General features: G+C 36.6%; 2 protein-coding genes and 1 long non-coding RNA gene across 5 annotated transcripts in view; 2 read left to right on the top strand and 1 right to left on the bottom strand.

The window, feature by feature from the left end:
* LOC121967344 overlaps positions 1-3,109 on the top strand; it is a 48,123-nt gene extending 45,014 nt beyond the window's left edge. For both annotated transcript variants that reach the window (XR_006107716.1, XR_006107715.1), the window contains one exon: positions 2,175-3,109. This is a non-coding gene — a long non-coding RNA (uncharacterized LOC121967344). The remainder of the gene's footprint in view (positions 1-2,174) is intronic.
* A 3,413-nt stretch (positions 3,110-6,522) lies between these two features.
* Positions 6,523-9,812, top strand: LOC121967343 (monooxygenase 3-like). 2 transcript variants are annotated; one of them, XM_042517500.1, is made up of 6 exons: positions 6,523-7,586; positions 7,664-7,810; positions 7,909-7,974; positions 8,042-8,204; positions 8,614-8,842; positions 9,164-9,812. In XM_042517500.1, exons 1-6 carry the CDS (start codon positions 7,096-7,098, stop codon positions 9,691-9,693), a joined length of 1,626 nt encoding a protein of 541 aa, XP_042373434.1. In that variant the 5' UTR covers positions 6,523-7,095; the 3' UTR covers positions 9,694-9,812. The 2 variants fall into 2 exon arrangements, with proteins under 2 accessions (XP_042373434.1, XP_042373435.1); XM_042517501.1 differs by lacking the exon at positions 6,523-7,586 and having other exon boundaries at positions 7,668-7,810; positions 7,899-7,974.
* A 224-nt stretch (positions 9,813-10,036) lies between these two features.
* LOC121967342 (cyclin-dependent kinase C-2-like) lies at positions 10,037-16,598 on the bottom strand. The gene is made up of 13 exons (XM_042517499.1): positions 16,468-16,598; positions 16,219-16,374; positions 15,195-15,276; positions 14,996-15,086; positions 14,875-14,904; positions 14,643-14,752; positions 14,469-14,541; positions 14,269-14,389; positions 14,021-14,138; positions 11,491-11,630; positions 11,334-11,391; positions 10,915-10,985; positions 10,037-10,762 (listed from the first exon to the last, which is right to left on the bottom strand). Exons 2-13 carry the CDS (start codon positions 16,326-16,328, stop codon positions 10,204-10,206), a joined length of 1,563 nt encoding a protein of 520 aa, XP_042373433.1. The 5' UTR covers positions 16,329-16,374; positions 16,468-16,598; the 3' UTR covers positions 10,037-10,203.
* Positions 16,599-16,852: the final 254 nt, after the last annotated feature.

The following is a 16,852-nucleotide window of genomic DNA, read 5'->3' as shown; positions in this document are numbered from 1 at the left end:
CCGAAACTAGCTTGGGCCAGCAGAGGCCCCCTTTCGGAAACGTTACAACGGGGATAGAATTTGGGTCCACATCAGCAACATTCCAGGCTCCCAGACTTGTCCAAGCGCCCGAGCATGGATAAGAGAATTATCAAAAAATCGTTGTGGAGCCGTTGCGGAGTGGATAAGGCGCCACAGTGGAGCGGAATCCACCATGTCATCAACGGCTATATTTCAGCTAGTGAACTATAAATAGAGATCTGATCCTCTTTATTCAACACAACACTGGTTTACGAATACTGTACTTTCATTTCCGAATTCATTCTTTGTTTTTATTCTAGCGTTAATGTCTGTAAGAGGTTATTCTGCCTTTGTCAAAAGAAAATTTTTAATGAACTTCAACTGTCTTAGATTAACAATCATCCTGATTGTAACTAAGTAAAACTTTTTATCTCTTATTCTTTCTTTATGTTTTTTATTTTGTTTAAACTAATAGTATATCCTTGCTAAGAAAGAAAGCAAAAGAAATTGTTAATCTAATTGGCAGGGCTATTAACCATCCCTCCTAATCGACCTCACCGAGACCTACCAATGGGGAAGTGATTGGAGGTAAGGGGAGAGGGGAGAGAAGCTTACTGGAGTTGGAGATTGGAAAAAGAGATCCAAAATAGGAGACTGGTGAAGAAGGAATTGGAAAAGTGATTGAGTGCGGGAAAAAGTAGTTAAAATAGAGACGAAAAAAATATTTCGTAGACGGAAAAATATTTTGTTGTTATTTCAGTGATAGAAGTTAATTAGCGACAATTTCTGTCGCTAAAATAATAACAGAAATAATTTTTTGTTACTAAATTAACGATTGAATAATGCTGGAAAAATATTTAATTATTAAATTAGTGATCGAATATTAATTCGATCGACAGAAATTAATTTTGTCACTTAATTTGGTTGCTAATTTAGCCAGGCCCGGCCCAGAGGCCGGGCCGTCCTGGGCGATTGCCCAGGGCCCAAGTTTGGGAGGGGCCCATAATTTGAGATGTTTATATAATATAAATATTAATTGTTTTAAAAATTTTGTAAACCTTGCATTGTGCAGCCGCTGTTCCGCCGCCGCACAAGCCAAAGCTCTTGGAGGGCCCACAACTTGTATATGTTTATATAATATATATATATATATATATATATATTAATTATTTTAAGAAATAGGTTTTGTAAATCTGGTACTGTTTGTCCATTGCACCTGCTCTTCCGTCATCGCACAACGGCACAAGCAGACAAGCTCGAGCAAATTACAATTTCCATGAGCGCTCTCCTTTTTCATATTCTCTACTTCTCAATTTTCTCTTAAATTTTTTTACAATTACATCACTTTTCTTTTAGCTTTTTTTTTTTTTTTCATTTTTATTTGCTCTCCTTTTTATCGGCGACTCCACGACAGCGTCACAGCGAAGCTGCGCCTTTGCCACTTCTATACACGGCTGCACCAGCACCTCCTACACGCTGCATCTGAAGGTTTTAAATGGATTAGTAATTTTATCTATCGAAAAAGAGATTTTAAATTTTTTTGAAATTACTCATATTATAGATGATTTTATATCTAGAAAAAATTAGAAGAAATTATTATAAATAAATTTTACTTTATGAAAAAAATTAAAGACCTATTTTGATCGTTTCGCCCCGGGCCTCCGGATTATTAGGACCGGGGCTGAATTTAGCAGTGCAATTTAAATTGCTTTGCTAATCCGGTCATTAAAAATCAGTTTCCTTGTAGTATTATCTGCGTTTTTTTGGGTGTGTGTGTTATGGATCGTTGTGATGTGTTGAAGTTTCTTGTCAACTCCAGAATGTATATATGTAACTCCACCTTCAATCACGAACAATAAATGACTGTAAGGAGGGAAAAAACAAAGATAACCATTCTACTAAATTACTGAAGGTTTTAATACAATTCAATAGGGAAAAAAAAAGATCCATAGTGTTTATAATCTTCCATTTCTAGTAATTAATCAATTTCTAATTATTATATTCTTGTTTGCTTAAAAGAAATTAGTATTCTCATCAATGCATTGCTTTTAAAATGATGTAATAGTTGTGGATGATAATTATTACTAGAAATGGATGATAATGCCCGGTTAATTTTACTGATTAGTTCTGGAGTGATCGGTTCGATCCTATGAAATTTTTTTATCAATCATCAGGGTAAATTGGAAAGTGCGCGTAGCAGATAATCCAGAAGTCCAGCATCCTTTGGTTGCGCATCCCATTTGAAGAAAAAATTCTTACAAATATATCATAACTGGAGATCGAACCGTGAATACCTGGATGACAATCTAAATATTAAGTCGTGACACCATAGCCCAAGATGCAATATATAGAGCATAGTGTTTTGGGTAGGAGGGGGTCTGCTTCATTTCTATCAATTCTAACTATCATCAAAGATGTAACACAAACACATGATGTCTTCTAGTAAATTTTGATATTGGTTTAAATATCATCGCCCCTTGCATGATGATCACATATGCATGTATTACTATAACATATCAGCACCAACTAAAATGATTGAAAAGGTAGCAAGTGCCATACTATTCAGGCTACTGATGCACATGAAGTTAAATTGTGCACTTCTTTATACATTATCACTACTTGCACGACTATTTGTTTCTTATTTGCCCTATCTACCCTCCCTTTAACGCAAGCTTTTAATCTATGCATAATAGAATCTATCTACAAGTAATGTTTCAAAAACTTTATTTTCTTTAGTTGTGTTTCAAAATGGCATTGCTTTTAACTATTAGTTGTTAACAATTTCATCATATTATTTAGTACTCAATTTTAAATGGTATTGTTTTTAGCCAAGCTGCCACAAATTTCATCATAGCAGTTGATACTCATTAAGGTTATGTTAATGGTGTGACACACACAGACACTGTGCTACTACTGTTGAAAAGTGCCAATTCATCACATGAAAAATAGCTTAAAATCTATCTACATGTGCAACTTAAATGGTTGTGTGGAAACAATATTAGTTATTTATTATCTAATGAATTATTTGGGTATTTATTTAGTAAATGGAATATACAAAGAATTGTTATTAATCAAATCTTGCACACTCTCTTGGTATTTACAAGCATTTAGAATATTGGTATTTACTGGCAGGACGGATATTCGTGTTTGTCTAGTTGGAGCATACAAACTATATAATTTTAATTTGAGCATTCTTTCAAGAAGAGTTTTGTTCCATGATTGATGTGAATGATTTGTGCATTAGGCAAGTAATCAGAGGACTATAATGACAAATTTTATAAGTTAATTATTTTCACTTTTATCACATTTCTTGTTTTATTGTATTTGTATTTGTACCCGTAAATTCTTGTAGGAAGGTCACGTATTTATTACTTGATTTTCTTATTGAAGTATATTCAATAATCCTTTGACTTCATCTTTAAGTTTCGTTGTTAAAACTTGTTGTCAATTGATATAAATCTTTCATTTATATAATGGATTGATGACTTCTCTCTTGTTCTATTTTGATCGTATTAATCCCGTGTCTTTAATCCTTGTTTAGTTAAATGCGAAAATTTTAGAATTGAACAGTCTGGTAAAGTTTTATTCTTTCTTTTCATCTGTAATTAGGATAAATTTAAAAGTGCTATGATTTCTCACTTCACTCAACCGTCAACGTCTTAGATTTTTCATCCTGATGGAATGAAAATATCTTATCGTATGTCAGAGCTGAAAATTGAATTTTAATTAATTTGCCAAATGCTTAACCACTGCACCATTACTGGGGGCAGGAAATTCTGCAATTCTGTTAGATGTTATAGTAATGTCATCTTGAAATGAATTGCTAACAGCAATGCCCACATCAGTAATTAATTCCATTATATTATGGTAAATGAATGCAAATTAAGTGGGAAGAGCAATTGAAACCTACTCCATTCGATAATTTCAAATATATAGGTTCATTACTTATGTAGAAAATGGTTTTGTCCATCACTCTCATACATCATTCGTACGGACAATATATTGTGTTATTTACTTTTTCACTTGGAATATTCACGTTCCATATGTGAAAAGTACAGTACGGATTGATCGTTTCGTGTTCCTTTTGTTCCCAAAGGACAGTAGAGCAAAGTTGTCAGGGTAATTATTTTGGTGAGATAATATTTTTTTAACTACAAGGTTTTTTTTTCCTCATGGATATTTATTCCCTTAGGTTTATTTATTTTATCTCAATCTTATGGGTAATTTTAAGGTTCAATTTTTTCATATTGGATCAATTTTGTTTAGGGTTGTAAATGAGTCAAACCGATTTTTTGAGTGTTCAAGTTTATTTGATAAAATAATTGAACTGAGCCGAGCCGAGTTTAAAATGAATCAAACTTTTGAAATGAGTGTTCAAACTTGGCTTGGTTTATTTTTTATGAACTTGAGCTTGTTTGAAGCTTGGCTTGAGCTTGGTTCGTTTAGATGTTATCAAACTCTCAATTCAAGCTTGGCTTGAGCTTGGCTTGGGCTTGGTTCGAGCTTGGTTTGAGCTTGGCTTGTGCTTGGTTCGAGCTTGGTTCGAGCTTGGCTTGAGCTTGGTTTGAGCTTGGTTCGTTTAAATGTTATCAAACTCTCAATTCAAACTTGTTTGATTGTTTGAAACTTTTAATTGTTTGATTGGTTATTAAGATTGATAATTTAAATTTATTTATTTTATTTTATTATTTATTTAGCATATTGAAAAGTATTTTATTAATAAATATGGTTCGTGAACATTATTCACGAACATTATTCACGAACATTGTTCACGAATATTAACGAGTTGAACACATATGTGTTCAAGCCTGTTTATTTAGCTTAACGAGATGTTCAAGTTTGTTTGTTTAATTAATCTTATGTATATTTAACGAACATAAACAAGTTCTTACCAAGCCGAACACCAAGCTTATTCATAAACGTTTGATTCATTTGCCGTCCTAATTTTATTTGTCTAGCATGCAATGCAAGATTTTTTGAAAAGATTTATAAAATTAAAAAAATTAAATATAAAAAATATGAATGGAGATTTGAGATTTGTAATTTAAGAATAAATGTATTTATTTTTGTTTAAATTAATTATGAGTGAGACTAATACTTAATTAATAATGAGAAATGAGATCTGTAGGAAATATTTTTTTATTTTTTATATAGATTTTTTTTAGTAAAAGAGATAACATTCATTTTAAAAATTATTTTCTAAAAAAAATAGATATTTTGAAAAAAAAAAACAAAAAAAAAACACATAAATCAAACGCTTTAGTATGATTTTTTTGTTAACCTTTTGGTTTATTAATTTAGTTCTGTTGGGTAATTCTTTAATACCGCTGAGTATATTATTCTGATTATATTATTGATGCAATATCCGCCCATAGGTAATCATAGATAAATATTTACTATTAATGTAATTATCAAGACATACAGAAGATATGTTAATACAATAATACCCACGTCTTAACTATTAAATGAGATTTCTGGACCATTTTTTTTCGATCCGCTCTTGAACTAGGAAAAATCAGCTCAGTTCTTTTGGTCCGTAAAATATGAGTTAGAAGATGGATTATTCTTCATCATTAATAGAGAGTGATGGCTCCACGTATAAAATAAGTGGGAGCTATCAATCTCCACCAATGACCCATCCTCTGATATGGATTGATAGAAGACAATCACCTTCACTTATTTCACATATAGTTGAGGTCATTATTTTCCACTAATATAAATGTTCAGAGACCCCTTAACTACTGTCATGGTAGAACCTGATTAGATTGTTGATAATTTTATGATGATAAAAGATGAATATGTTTGTCTCAGCGCCCCCGTTAATCCGACCGATTGGAGGTCCCAATAATTTGTATGTGAATGATATCAGAGACCCATCATTTGTATGTTTTTCGTATTTTCAAATAAACATAGAAATGATGGTGCTCTTCGTAGAGCGGAGCAGAGCGGAGCGGAGTAGTCATGTCGATTGAGTACCATTAGGGGTGTAAATGAGCCAAGCTGTTCGTGAGCTATTGAAAATTCGATTCGATAAAAACTCGTTTAAGCTCGTTTAATAAGACTCGTTAAGATAAATAAACCAAACTCAAGTTTCACAATATTCGGCTCGTTAAGATAAACAAACTTAGTTCAAGTTTCACAATATTCGGCTCGTTAAGATAAACAAACAAAGCTCAAGCTTCACAATATTCAGTTCATTAACTCGTGAATATATTCGTTAAGCTCGTGAATCAACTTTTAAATAAAAAAATAATAATTTTGATATTGAATTTATAAATTTTACCTCTACTTATAAAAAATATAGATAAATTTATTAAATTTATTTATTAGAATAAAATTATAAATTTTAACAAGAATATTATAATTTTTTAAAAATATATAATTAAGTTTTTAAAGAATATTTAAATTTTTAATTTATATTTATTAAGTTCGTTTAAGCTCGATAAAAGTTTGAATAAGCTTGTGAATCATAAATATATTCGTTAAATAAAACTCGAGCTCGGCTCGATTATAAACGAGTCAAACTCAAATATCTAAGACTTCGACTCGACTTGACTCGACTTAGTTCGATTACACCCTTAGTACCACAGACCGAAACGGCTTGCGCTTTCCCTCGCCACGAGAACAGGTCACGCCATCGAGTGCCGGCGGAAGGTGTCGTGACGCCAGAAGGCAAAATCTTGCTATGGCGGAGGACGTGCTCGTCGACTTGAGTTTTACTGCATTGCCGAGCGACGAACAAAGGAGGCGACGGCGCTGGCCCGCCCTTTAAGAAAGCGATGAAAAAGTCGCCGGAGGTCATCGACGGAGCCGATTGCCTCCTCCAAGAGATTAGGGTTTTTCAAAGGGACTGACAAATCCAGACCTTTCTGCGATAAAGTGTGGATCTACCTTTGGAGAGACGAAAGGCCGAGATGTGGAGAAGGCGACGCTACTTCACAGAGCAGAAGGAGAATCAAAGGAGTCGCCTGCGTTGATCATCATCGCCTGCCCGGTGGGAATGGGGAAGACGCATCTTGCCTCACATGAATTACCCTTTCGAACAAAATCAGTTGTTTCAGCTATGGGAGGCCATTGGACTGGGTTCATCTGAAAATGTTCAAGATCTTTCGAAACATTGTTTGTTTGCGAGTTCAGCGAGAAAGAAGGACAAGTTTGTGTTCCGCGAAATCTTGCATGATCTTGCAGACTGCATATGTGATGGTCAATTCTTCAGGCTTGCGGACTGGATCGAGGAGGAAGAAGACAAAGGAATTCGATTGGAAAGATTGGCTCTTTCTCCGCCTCTTATTTATATGTGGCGCAAACACAAGTCGACTCCGCTACTATACTCTTCACCACCACATCCATGGCGGTGACACACACCACCGCACACCTCCCATGGCATCCGCCGCCGCATCCTCTTGCTCTCTCCTTCGCCTTCCTCCCTCCTCATTCCCCCTCAGTCGTCGCCGGGATGCAACATCGACGTCTCGTCGTCGGACCGTCTTTCCGGCCGTTGCATCAGTCGCTGACCCGCGTGAGGAGGAGATCGTCATCGTCGGCGCCGGAATCGCTGGGCTCGCAACCGCTCTTTCTCTCCACAGGTTCTTCCCTCCCTTCCGCTTCTCTTTTGTGGTGTCGATGTTGCCGAGGTTGCGATATTTCCCGAACCCTAGCGCAGGCTCGGGATCCGATCCGTGGTGCTGGAGCAAGGGGATTCGCTTCGGGCGGGAGGCACCTCGCTGACGCTCTTCAAGAACGGATGGCGCGTCTTGGATTCCATCGGCGTCGCGGACGAGCTCCGCGGCCAGTTCCTGCAGATCCAAGGGTGCGTTTCGAACTATAAAGACGACCACTTTCGGGGACACTTGCTTTGATTTCATTTTTTCAGCGTCTGAACTCGTTCACGGTGTCAGCTCCTTGCAGGCTGGTGATGAGAGCCGATGATGGAAGGGAGCTTCGCTCGTTTGTCCTCGAAGAGGAAACCCCAGGGTGACAATATTGCTTGTGTAGCCTAATTTGTTGAATTCGTTACGGGAAGTGATGATGGCTGTTGCAGGCAGGAAGCTCGTGCAGTTGAGAGGAGGGTGCTTCTTGAGACTCTAGCTAGCCCATTGCCACCAAACACAATATCTTTCTCATCCAGATTGAAGTCAATCAGAAAAGATGGAAGCCATGGGTCACTACTGGAACTTGAGGATGGTGACAGCATACGTGCCAAGGTAAATGGACAGAAGATTTTTTTAAGTAGAAGATTTCTGCATTTCAAGTTTATGGAATGCTATATCTTAAAAGTTAGTCTATTGGCATGGATTATGTTCTGATTAAAGTAGTTCTTATTCATGCTTTCTAATGTGAAAATGAGTTTTCCACAAGATTTCTACAAGCAATTACATTCCCTGTCATTAACATGTCCTGGTGAAAATGTATCTCACAGTTTAGAAACAGAAACATCGCCATGAACTTGTCGTTCCATGTAGAATTTCAAGCGATATTGCTCTTTCTATAGGAACTGTTCTGTTTGAATTTTTGGTGATGTCAAGGCAACCAGTAGAATTTTAAGCATGTCTCGTCAGAGAATTCAAGTTGAGAATTGAATTACTTCATCTTGAATCTGACATTGTTTAACAGATAGTTATAGGTTGTGATGGAGTCCGCTCACCTGTAGCCAAATGGATGGGATTTTCAGAACCCAGATATGTTGGACATTGTGCTTTCCGTGGCCTTGCTGTATATCCTGAAGGTCATTCCCACAAAGCAAAAGTGAACTACATCTATGGAAGGGGGATTCGAGCCGGTTTCCTTCCAATATCTTCCACAAAAGTTTATTGGTTTATTTGCTGGAACAGTGTATCCCCAGGTTTGCTTCTTCAAGATCATCTTTTTGATGTTCCAGTCTTAAATTGTTCTGTATGGTTAACTATTTTGGAAGCTACACAATATGTTTGTGCAGATTTTATGTAGCTTTTGCTTGTCGATAGTACGAGGCAGCACTATACTAGATGATCGAGTTAGTAGCATTGTCGAAGAGTCACCGTCCTTTCTTTCTATGCTCTTAATATATGCTGCAATGTTCAAATAATACTTCTTTCCTATTGCTTAATATTTATCATCATGCTTCTTGGATCAAGTTCATACTTTTAATGTTTATCCATATGAAGGATACATTCTCACAAAACAGGGCCAAAGATCAAAGACCCATCTGTTCTGAAACAAGAAGCTCTCAACCTTGTAAGAAGCTGGCCCGAAGAGCTACTTGATGTCATACAGAACACGTCAGAAGATGTGGTCATCAAGACTCCGCTGGTCGACCGGTGGCTATGGCCCATTCTCACCCCCTCAGCCTCATCAAATGGGGTGGTGGTGGTGGGAGACGCATGGCATCCCATGACACCCAACCTCGGCCAGGGTGCTTGCTGCGCTTTAGAAGACTCTGTGGTTCTCGTCAAGAAGTTAGCAACTGCCATCAGGAGTGGCCGACACTCGGCGGTGGACGAAGCACTGCAAGATTACAGCCGAGAGAGATGGGCACGTATTTTTCCGTTGACGGTGCGTTCTAATATCACTGGCTCGCTGTTGCAGTGGGATGATCCTCTGGTTTGTGCATTTAGGAACAATGTGATGGTGCCAAGGCTGGTGAGTCTGGGTCCAATGTTGGAGCACACTAATTTTGAGTGTGAGATGCTGGAGCAGTCAGTTACATCAGTCTGATTTGTCTCTACTTCCTCTTTGATAATTACAGTCGAAGAAGATCATCATTTAGTTCTTTTGGTTGATCTGTAACTGCAGATTCATGTTTTAGCTAAATCAGGTTGATTTATCTTGACTTTCTCTTTGATTTATCGATTTCACGTTTATTGCATACTATTTTATGTTCAACTCTCTCTTGAGGGCTGAGGCCAATGCGCACTGTTGCACTTCATGTTGACACTTGGATTAAAATCAAATGATCGACAAAAAACTGGCTAGAACACAATGGAAGAATCTTTCAAGTTTATTTGGAAGGAAATACTTCAAAACAAAATGAAACGGGACACTCAAGGACATCGAATTGTTAACCAAAGCCTGTTATCTTAAGCATTTTTATCATTTTCAACGTGTAACACCACCATACTCAAAACTTGATGTCAGACAACAATTTTAAGCTTCTAAGAATGTTGCAAAGATGATCACACCTCATTCCCATGTTAACATCAGTACATCTATTGCACACAATTTTGGCTACTGCCATCCGCCATAATGCTGTTGATTGCGATTACCGCTCATCAGGTTAGCACCGCCTCTACCTCCGGCCGAAGCACCATAAGGCGGACCTCCACCTTGTGAAAAATTAGGCGCGCTGACTCCATAGCCACTGCCAGTCCCACTGCGAGGGCCAGCAGATCCAGGCATACTGCTCCCGGCATAAGGTGGTGGTCCACGTACTTGTGGAGGATACGAACCACTATTATAGCCTCCGCTTTGGCCTCCTCGATTAGGGTTATATCCACTACTTGGGTTGCCACCTTGAGGATACCTGTTGGGACCTCCGGGGGGTCCCCGAGGCTTGCCGTAATGGTGGCTTGGCCCAGCAGCCATATGTGGCGGGGCATTGTGGGTGGGCTGGTTTGGACCAGGCCGTATCTGGGGGTGTAGTTGACCAGGTTGCTGGATGGGTGGCAGGCGAGCGTGTGGCTGTGGATGCTGTAGTTTCTGCCTTTTTGCAGTTTCCTCCTGCTGTCTTTGCTGCTGACGCTTCTTCTTGGTCTGAAATTCATGTGAAGATTCGTATTTTGGCAAGCTGTATCATCAGGATGACATAAAGTCAAACTGAGTAAATATGCTGACAGGATTTATACAGAATGCATTGAATTGAAACAACAACAAAAAAAAAAAAAAGTGGAAATTTTGGATGACCAGTTTGAGGAAGTTGATCGCTAAATGCAAAAATACCTTCTTGGGTCACAAGGTAGAGGATCAGTCCAGAAATACTCTGCATCAAGTGCATCCTTTGCTGATATCCTCTGCAAATCAAACGAGAAATTTGCCAAACTGTAAGAAATGCATATGAAAACTAAAATACAAAATAATGTAGCCCTATTTTCTTTTTGATTATTAGATCAACAAGTTATTCGCACAGATGTGTTCGATCAGAGAATAAACTTCATCAACAATCTCAAGGAAGCACAAAAGCAACTCTATGAACATATTATTGGCAGTTAAATCATGGGGGGCATATTGCCCTAGTGTGAAACTATATATAGTATTTCATGAACTATATTTAAATCGCTGTCCATGGTAGTGGTAACGAGAATATTTGGAATTGAGAGTTATCTTTAAATTTGAGATATGCAAAAGAAATTATTAGTTACCTGAGATGGATCGAGGGTTAGCATCTTCTCAAGCAATTCCAAGGCATGACGATCGAAACTGTAGAATTGCAAAGCTTTACCAAAATTGTAACAGTCCATGGCAGTATAAAATTTGGACAAGGTCACCATATCAGCTGCTAGAAGTAGGACTACTTACTGCTTAAATGTCTCCCTGACCCGTCTCTTTATTGGACGAGAAGACTTGAAATTGTTGTACCAAGGCATCTTGGAAACGCCAGGCCAGTTAAGTTCATCAGGAGTTCCACAAAGTTCAAATATCTTGGAGAGTTGCTCTGGCTGCAGAGATAGTATCTCCATTAGCAACGCCGCATCATTTTCTAATAAGAAAACAGAGGTATCTTGGAAGAGAAATTTGTTAATTGAAAAATCTCTAAGCAAATAGCTTTTTATAAATTAAATTTCTTATATCAACTGTGACTCACAAAGCTAATCTTGATATCAACAATTGATTCTATTCAATCATAAAAGTAGTATAAAACCATCAACAATATTGCACTTCAATTATATAACTGAGCGGAACTGAGAATAACATTACAGAAACACTCTTCTGAAGATACAAATTAATCTTTGGCATTTTGAGTCTAATAAACTACTGTCCTCACAGTTGGAAGTAACCATGAACATTAACATTTAGATTCCGAAAGAATCATAACAAGATCAACTGCATTGCAAACACCAAAGAGGGGGAGGGTTTCCATCTGCTTCTATAAATAAATGAAAATAAAAACTAATAAAATTGTCTAGATTCACAGCACAAAGATGCCAAGAACCAAAATTTTGCTACCTAAATCTATTGTTTTTACTGAAAAGTTAACCATTTGAACTGTTCATTGGGAATTCCATCATTGACAATTGCGACATTGGAAATCCTTACCCAGTTTCATCAAACCTGTGTTTCCAAGATTAAGAAAAAAATAAGATTATATTATCCTAATGAGTTTTAAGCTGTCTCCATTCTCAAGGGAAAAAATGTCATGACCAAAAATCTGGCACCTGGAAATATTAAATGCTCCATTATCACAACCAGGCCCCTGAAAAATTGATAGTTGGACTCAATAAGCTGAATCATATGGCCAAAAATTAAATCCATGTTGTTGGTACTTGGTAGTAGAATAGTAGACCCAGTTATGCCTCTTATGAATTGCCATCAGTAGCCCACCAATTTTAAAGTGAGACTAGATCAAGGGAACCAATCTCCTTTTGACATCATGCTACAGCACGTCCCAATGTGAAATTCCTGGTGCAAATCCAAATCCTAGTTCATGGCAAATGGTGAATCCTAAGACTAATTCCAACACATACAGAAACAATAAAAAGAATGGATAATAATTCTGAATTGCAAGGCACAAAAAGATTCAAGTTCATGTTGATCATATAGAGGCAGGGAACAATTAAGTTAACTGGATTGGAAATTTCAGCAGTTGCTAGATATCTTGGATATATTGCTCGACAAGGACATACAACAAGATATTGATAAAGAAATCATTAACAAGATAGAGTGTTCTTGAAATAAAGAAATTTTTGGAGTCTAATGTGATTATTATCTATTCTTTATGCTAAATAAAATTACAAGAATGTGGTATGATCAACATATTAATGCATCATAGTGTTGGGTGGTTAGAAGACTAGACACACACAAAGATAGCATACTAAGATTACAATGCAAAGATGAACGTTTGGGGTTACTAGACAAAATAAAATTCAATAAGATAAAATAAATTGACATGGTATGGACATATGTTCAAAGATGACCAATAAATTTTATAGATAAGTCGAATCAATTAAAATTTGAAGATGTGACAGTGAGAGGGAGATCAAATAATCTTCTAGCTATTGATCAAAGTGATAAAGCGTATGGTTATTACTAACAATCTGTGTTGCATAGTGTTTAATAGACAGATAAGGTTTAGTTTGTAGACCCTGAAAAGGTAAGACCAACACATGCAATTTGTTGATGTGAGAAAAAAAGGTATCAATACAACAAGACAATTTATCATCAAGATTTTGGTATAACAAATTTTGGGCATACATGTAAAAATGAGGTTAGAAAATTATTTAACTCCTACCAAAAACATCAGTCCAAATTCTACACAATTTTTTTTATTAAAAGATAATCATCAAAAGTATTGCTACAGTGAAACCAGGATGAGATATCCATTGTCTGTCTATACAACAGTCAGCGAGTTGACATAGTCAACTGACACCTCCATCATGAAGAAGCTTCTCTTTAGATCTCTCAGAATCAACTTGTGTTTGTCCCAACCACAACAATTTGTGGTTGCTAAATGAATCTTTCCTCCATTAGGCTCCCAAGGCAAGGTTATATTACTAACAATGTTCAAATCAAGTAATTCAATTTTTATACATTAACTAGATTTGTAGTTCAGAATTTGATTCCTCTATGTGGAAGAGGAATATGAATTTATTATTACATGCTAATAATTTTAGAAGAACTAGCGAATGATCTAAGAAAATTCAAAACCATGAGTATCAAAGCACCTATTAGTTGTTCCCTAAGTATTGGAAAAATATCTGTGGTCATAGATATGCAATCAGGCTATTAGTAGTATTTGCTGGTGAATGCTAACTTGAAATTAAATTTTATATTAGAAAACAAATATGCTAAACCACAAAAATCATAAAAAGCTTACTCAAATCAGTAGTACCTCATTCTTTCCAGGCAAGATTGGTTTTCCATGAAGAAGCTCAGCAAATATACAACCAACAGACCACATATCAACAGCAGGACCATACTTGGTAGCACCAAGAAGCAACTCTGGAGGTCTGCCACCAAGAATTGATATGAGTTAAAAACTGACAACGAGAGGTAATGCATCTTTTCTGTACAAAACACAAGTTATATGCAAAAGGAATCTCACATTTATATTACCATACAGCAGAATTCAGGTCTTACCTATACCACAAAGTAATGACACGGTTTGTAAGATTGCCATTATGATCACTTGAGAATGATCGTGCAAGACCAAAATCAGCAAGTTTTAAATTTCCTTCATTATCAATTAAAAGATTTGATCCTGGCCCAGTATAGAAAATATATGGTAAGGATTCAATAATAAGGATGATTCTACAACAAACTTTAGAGTATTGAAGTACCTTTAATGTCACGGTGGAGTACTTGATTGACATGACAATAATGCAGACCTGTGAGCAGCTGCCTCATATAGCACTAGTAAGATGTAAGACAAAAAAATTTGTACAGTTAGCATAAACTTAAAAACTAAGAGAAGTATTGTAAGTACTACTTACCATTAGGTACTAAATCTTTACCTTAATTTGAGGTACTGAAAATCTCATCCCAGGTCGATCTGATAGGCCAGTTAAATCATGGTCCATGTATTCAAAAACCATATAGATGCTCCCTTTGTACTTGTTACCATCTGGAGTACAAGAGACTAAAAGAGTTAGCAACTCTGTTAAAGAGAAAGATAAATACCAAATTACCAAGCAAAGGTAAATTAAGAAAATAATTCAGGCACCCCTCAATGTGAATCAGATTTACCTGGCTCCCCTTGCTCATCCTTCTCAGGACCTGAAAATTGTAGCCAATATTTACATTATAAAGTTGTTAGATGAACTAACTGATATGAAACAAACCAAGAGGGAAATGATAAGAGTAAAACCTGGAGAGGTTACAATCTCTTTGAGCTGAATCACATTTTGATGATGAAGTTTCTTTAGAATCTTGATTTCCCGTATCGCTGTTATGGGGAACTGAAAGGACAAATTAACGGATTAACTTATGAATCCTAGATCTAGACAGAAAATGTTATAATGTATTGGTTATAGGAGTTCCAGAAAGAACAACTCAATAAACCATACCCCTTCTCTTTCATTGTCCATTCTAATTTTCTTCAGTGCTACTATCTCCCCAGTTTTGGTCTCTCGTGCCATGTACACTTGACTGCAACGACATAAGAATGTACAAAACCTAAGCTTCAAAACAAATTACAGCAATCCAAGTACAACACAAGACAGGTAGATTCTGAGAAACAAGCTTCTTGATTTCATATATATATATATATATATATATTGTTGGGGATACAATCAAAGTCCTACATTGAAAAAATATGGAAAAAAATCATGGGTTTAAAAGGATGTAAGATATCTCTATTGGCATGAGGTCTTTTGAGTAGAGCCCCAAAACAAAACTATGAGGGTTTAGGCCCAAAGTGGACAATATCATATCATTGTGGAGATATGTGAATTGCTTAAGTCCCAACAAATGGTATTAGAGCACTGGCATTCAGTAAGGTGGAGTCAAGTTGTTATGTGATAGTTAGAGTGTTATCTATTTGCTATATATATAACATCAAAATACAATTGGGAAGATTCAAAAGATATACTATGGGCCAAGCATCAAAATTTGGCAATTTGCCCCAATAGTGGAATAAAGTAAGGGAGTAACATCTCTTTTATCTGAATACACAAATGCACAGTTTCAGTGAAAGCATCAATTGTTGTTCTCCTTTCAGGTATTCATGCGAAATACAAAGAGCATAGATCAATTTGTTTCTTAAAAAGAAAGGTAAACACAATGGCACAAGGTGAAAAATTGTTTATAACTGTTAAGAAAGGGGAATGGTTCATTTAGCTAATGAGTGTTCTACTTCGATTCTCAAACTGGAGTTAGAAAAGGTAGAAGCACGCTTACCAAGTAGGATAAAAGATCTAAAATAAAATCAAAGAACGTAGCTGTTTAAAAGAATTCACACTGGGAAAGGGGAAAAAAAGGAACGAGAGAGAGAGCACAGTCTCGCCCTCACCAGCACATCTCATTGCGACAATTACCAAAGATGAGATACTAAGCGAAAGGCGATGATTTTAGGGGGACTTTTGAACTCACCCATACGTGCCTTCACCGATCTGCTCCAATTTCTCGAAGCAATCGACGCTTCGCGACCCCCACGAGGGAGACTCGCCGAGATTCAATTGCCCAGGAGCGGCCCCGGCCATTCTCCTCCGCCTCCAGAACCAGCAAAAAAAAAAAAACAGAAAGAAACTGCAGCAAAGACAGGAACAAGTCATTCGCTTCAAAATCGACAGAGACATCGGTACACTAAACCTAATGCTCCAGCAATGGCTGAGTCCTCACATTAGGGTTTTGGAGCAGCGATCGATGGAGTCGTAAGAGAAAGGTAAGAAGGCGACCCGACAAGGACGAGAACGACAGCGGCGAGTGCTGAACTGAATGCCATTGTCTAGGGATTGCAATATATACCTTGTCGCGAGATACTGGTCGGTCGGGCTGATTATATCAGTCCAAGTCAAATTACAATTTTAAATTTTTACAATTATAAAATTTTCAAAATTAATGAGCATTATTAGTTTAAATGAGTTTCAATTTATATTTCTTAAAATTGAACCCAGTCATTCCAAAATGAATCAAATTATTAAATATTTACCTTTTTTAGTTTGATTTTAATTCGAGCTTGATTTGAGTTTGTTTTTTTTCGATATTATCAATTTTTAATTTAAAT

Source organism: Zingiber officinale, chromosome 3B (assembly GCF_018446385.1).
Source record: "Zingiber officinale cultivar Zhangliang chromosome 3B, Zo_v1.1, whole genome shotgun sequence".
Taxonomy (NCBI): domain Eukaryota; kingdom Viridiplantae; phylum Streptophyta; class Magnoliopsida; order Zingiberales; family Zingiberaceae; genus Zingiber; species Zingiber officinale.
Note: the sequence above shows the minus strand (reverse complement) of the source record. Positions and strands in the feature narration are given on the sequence as shown.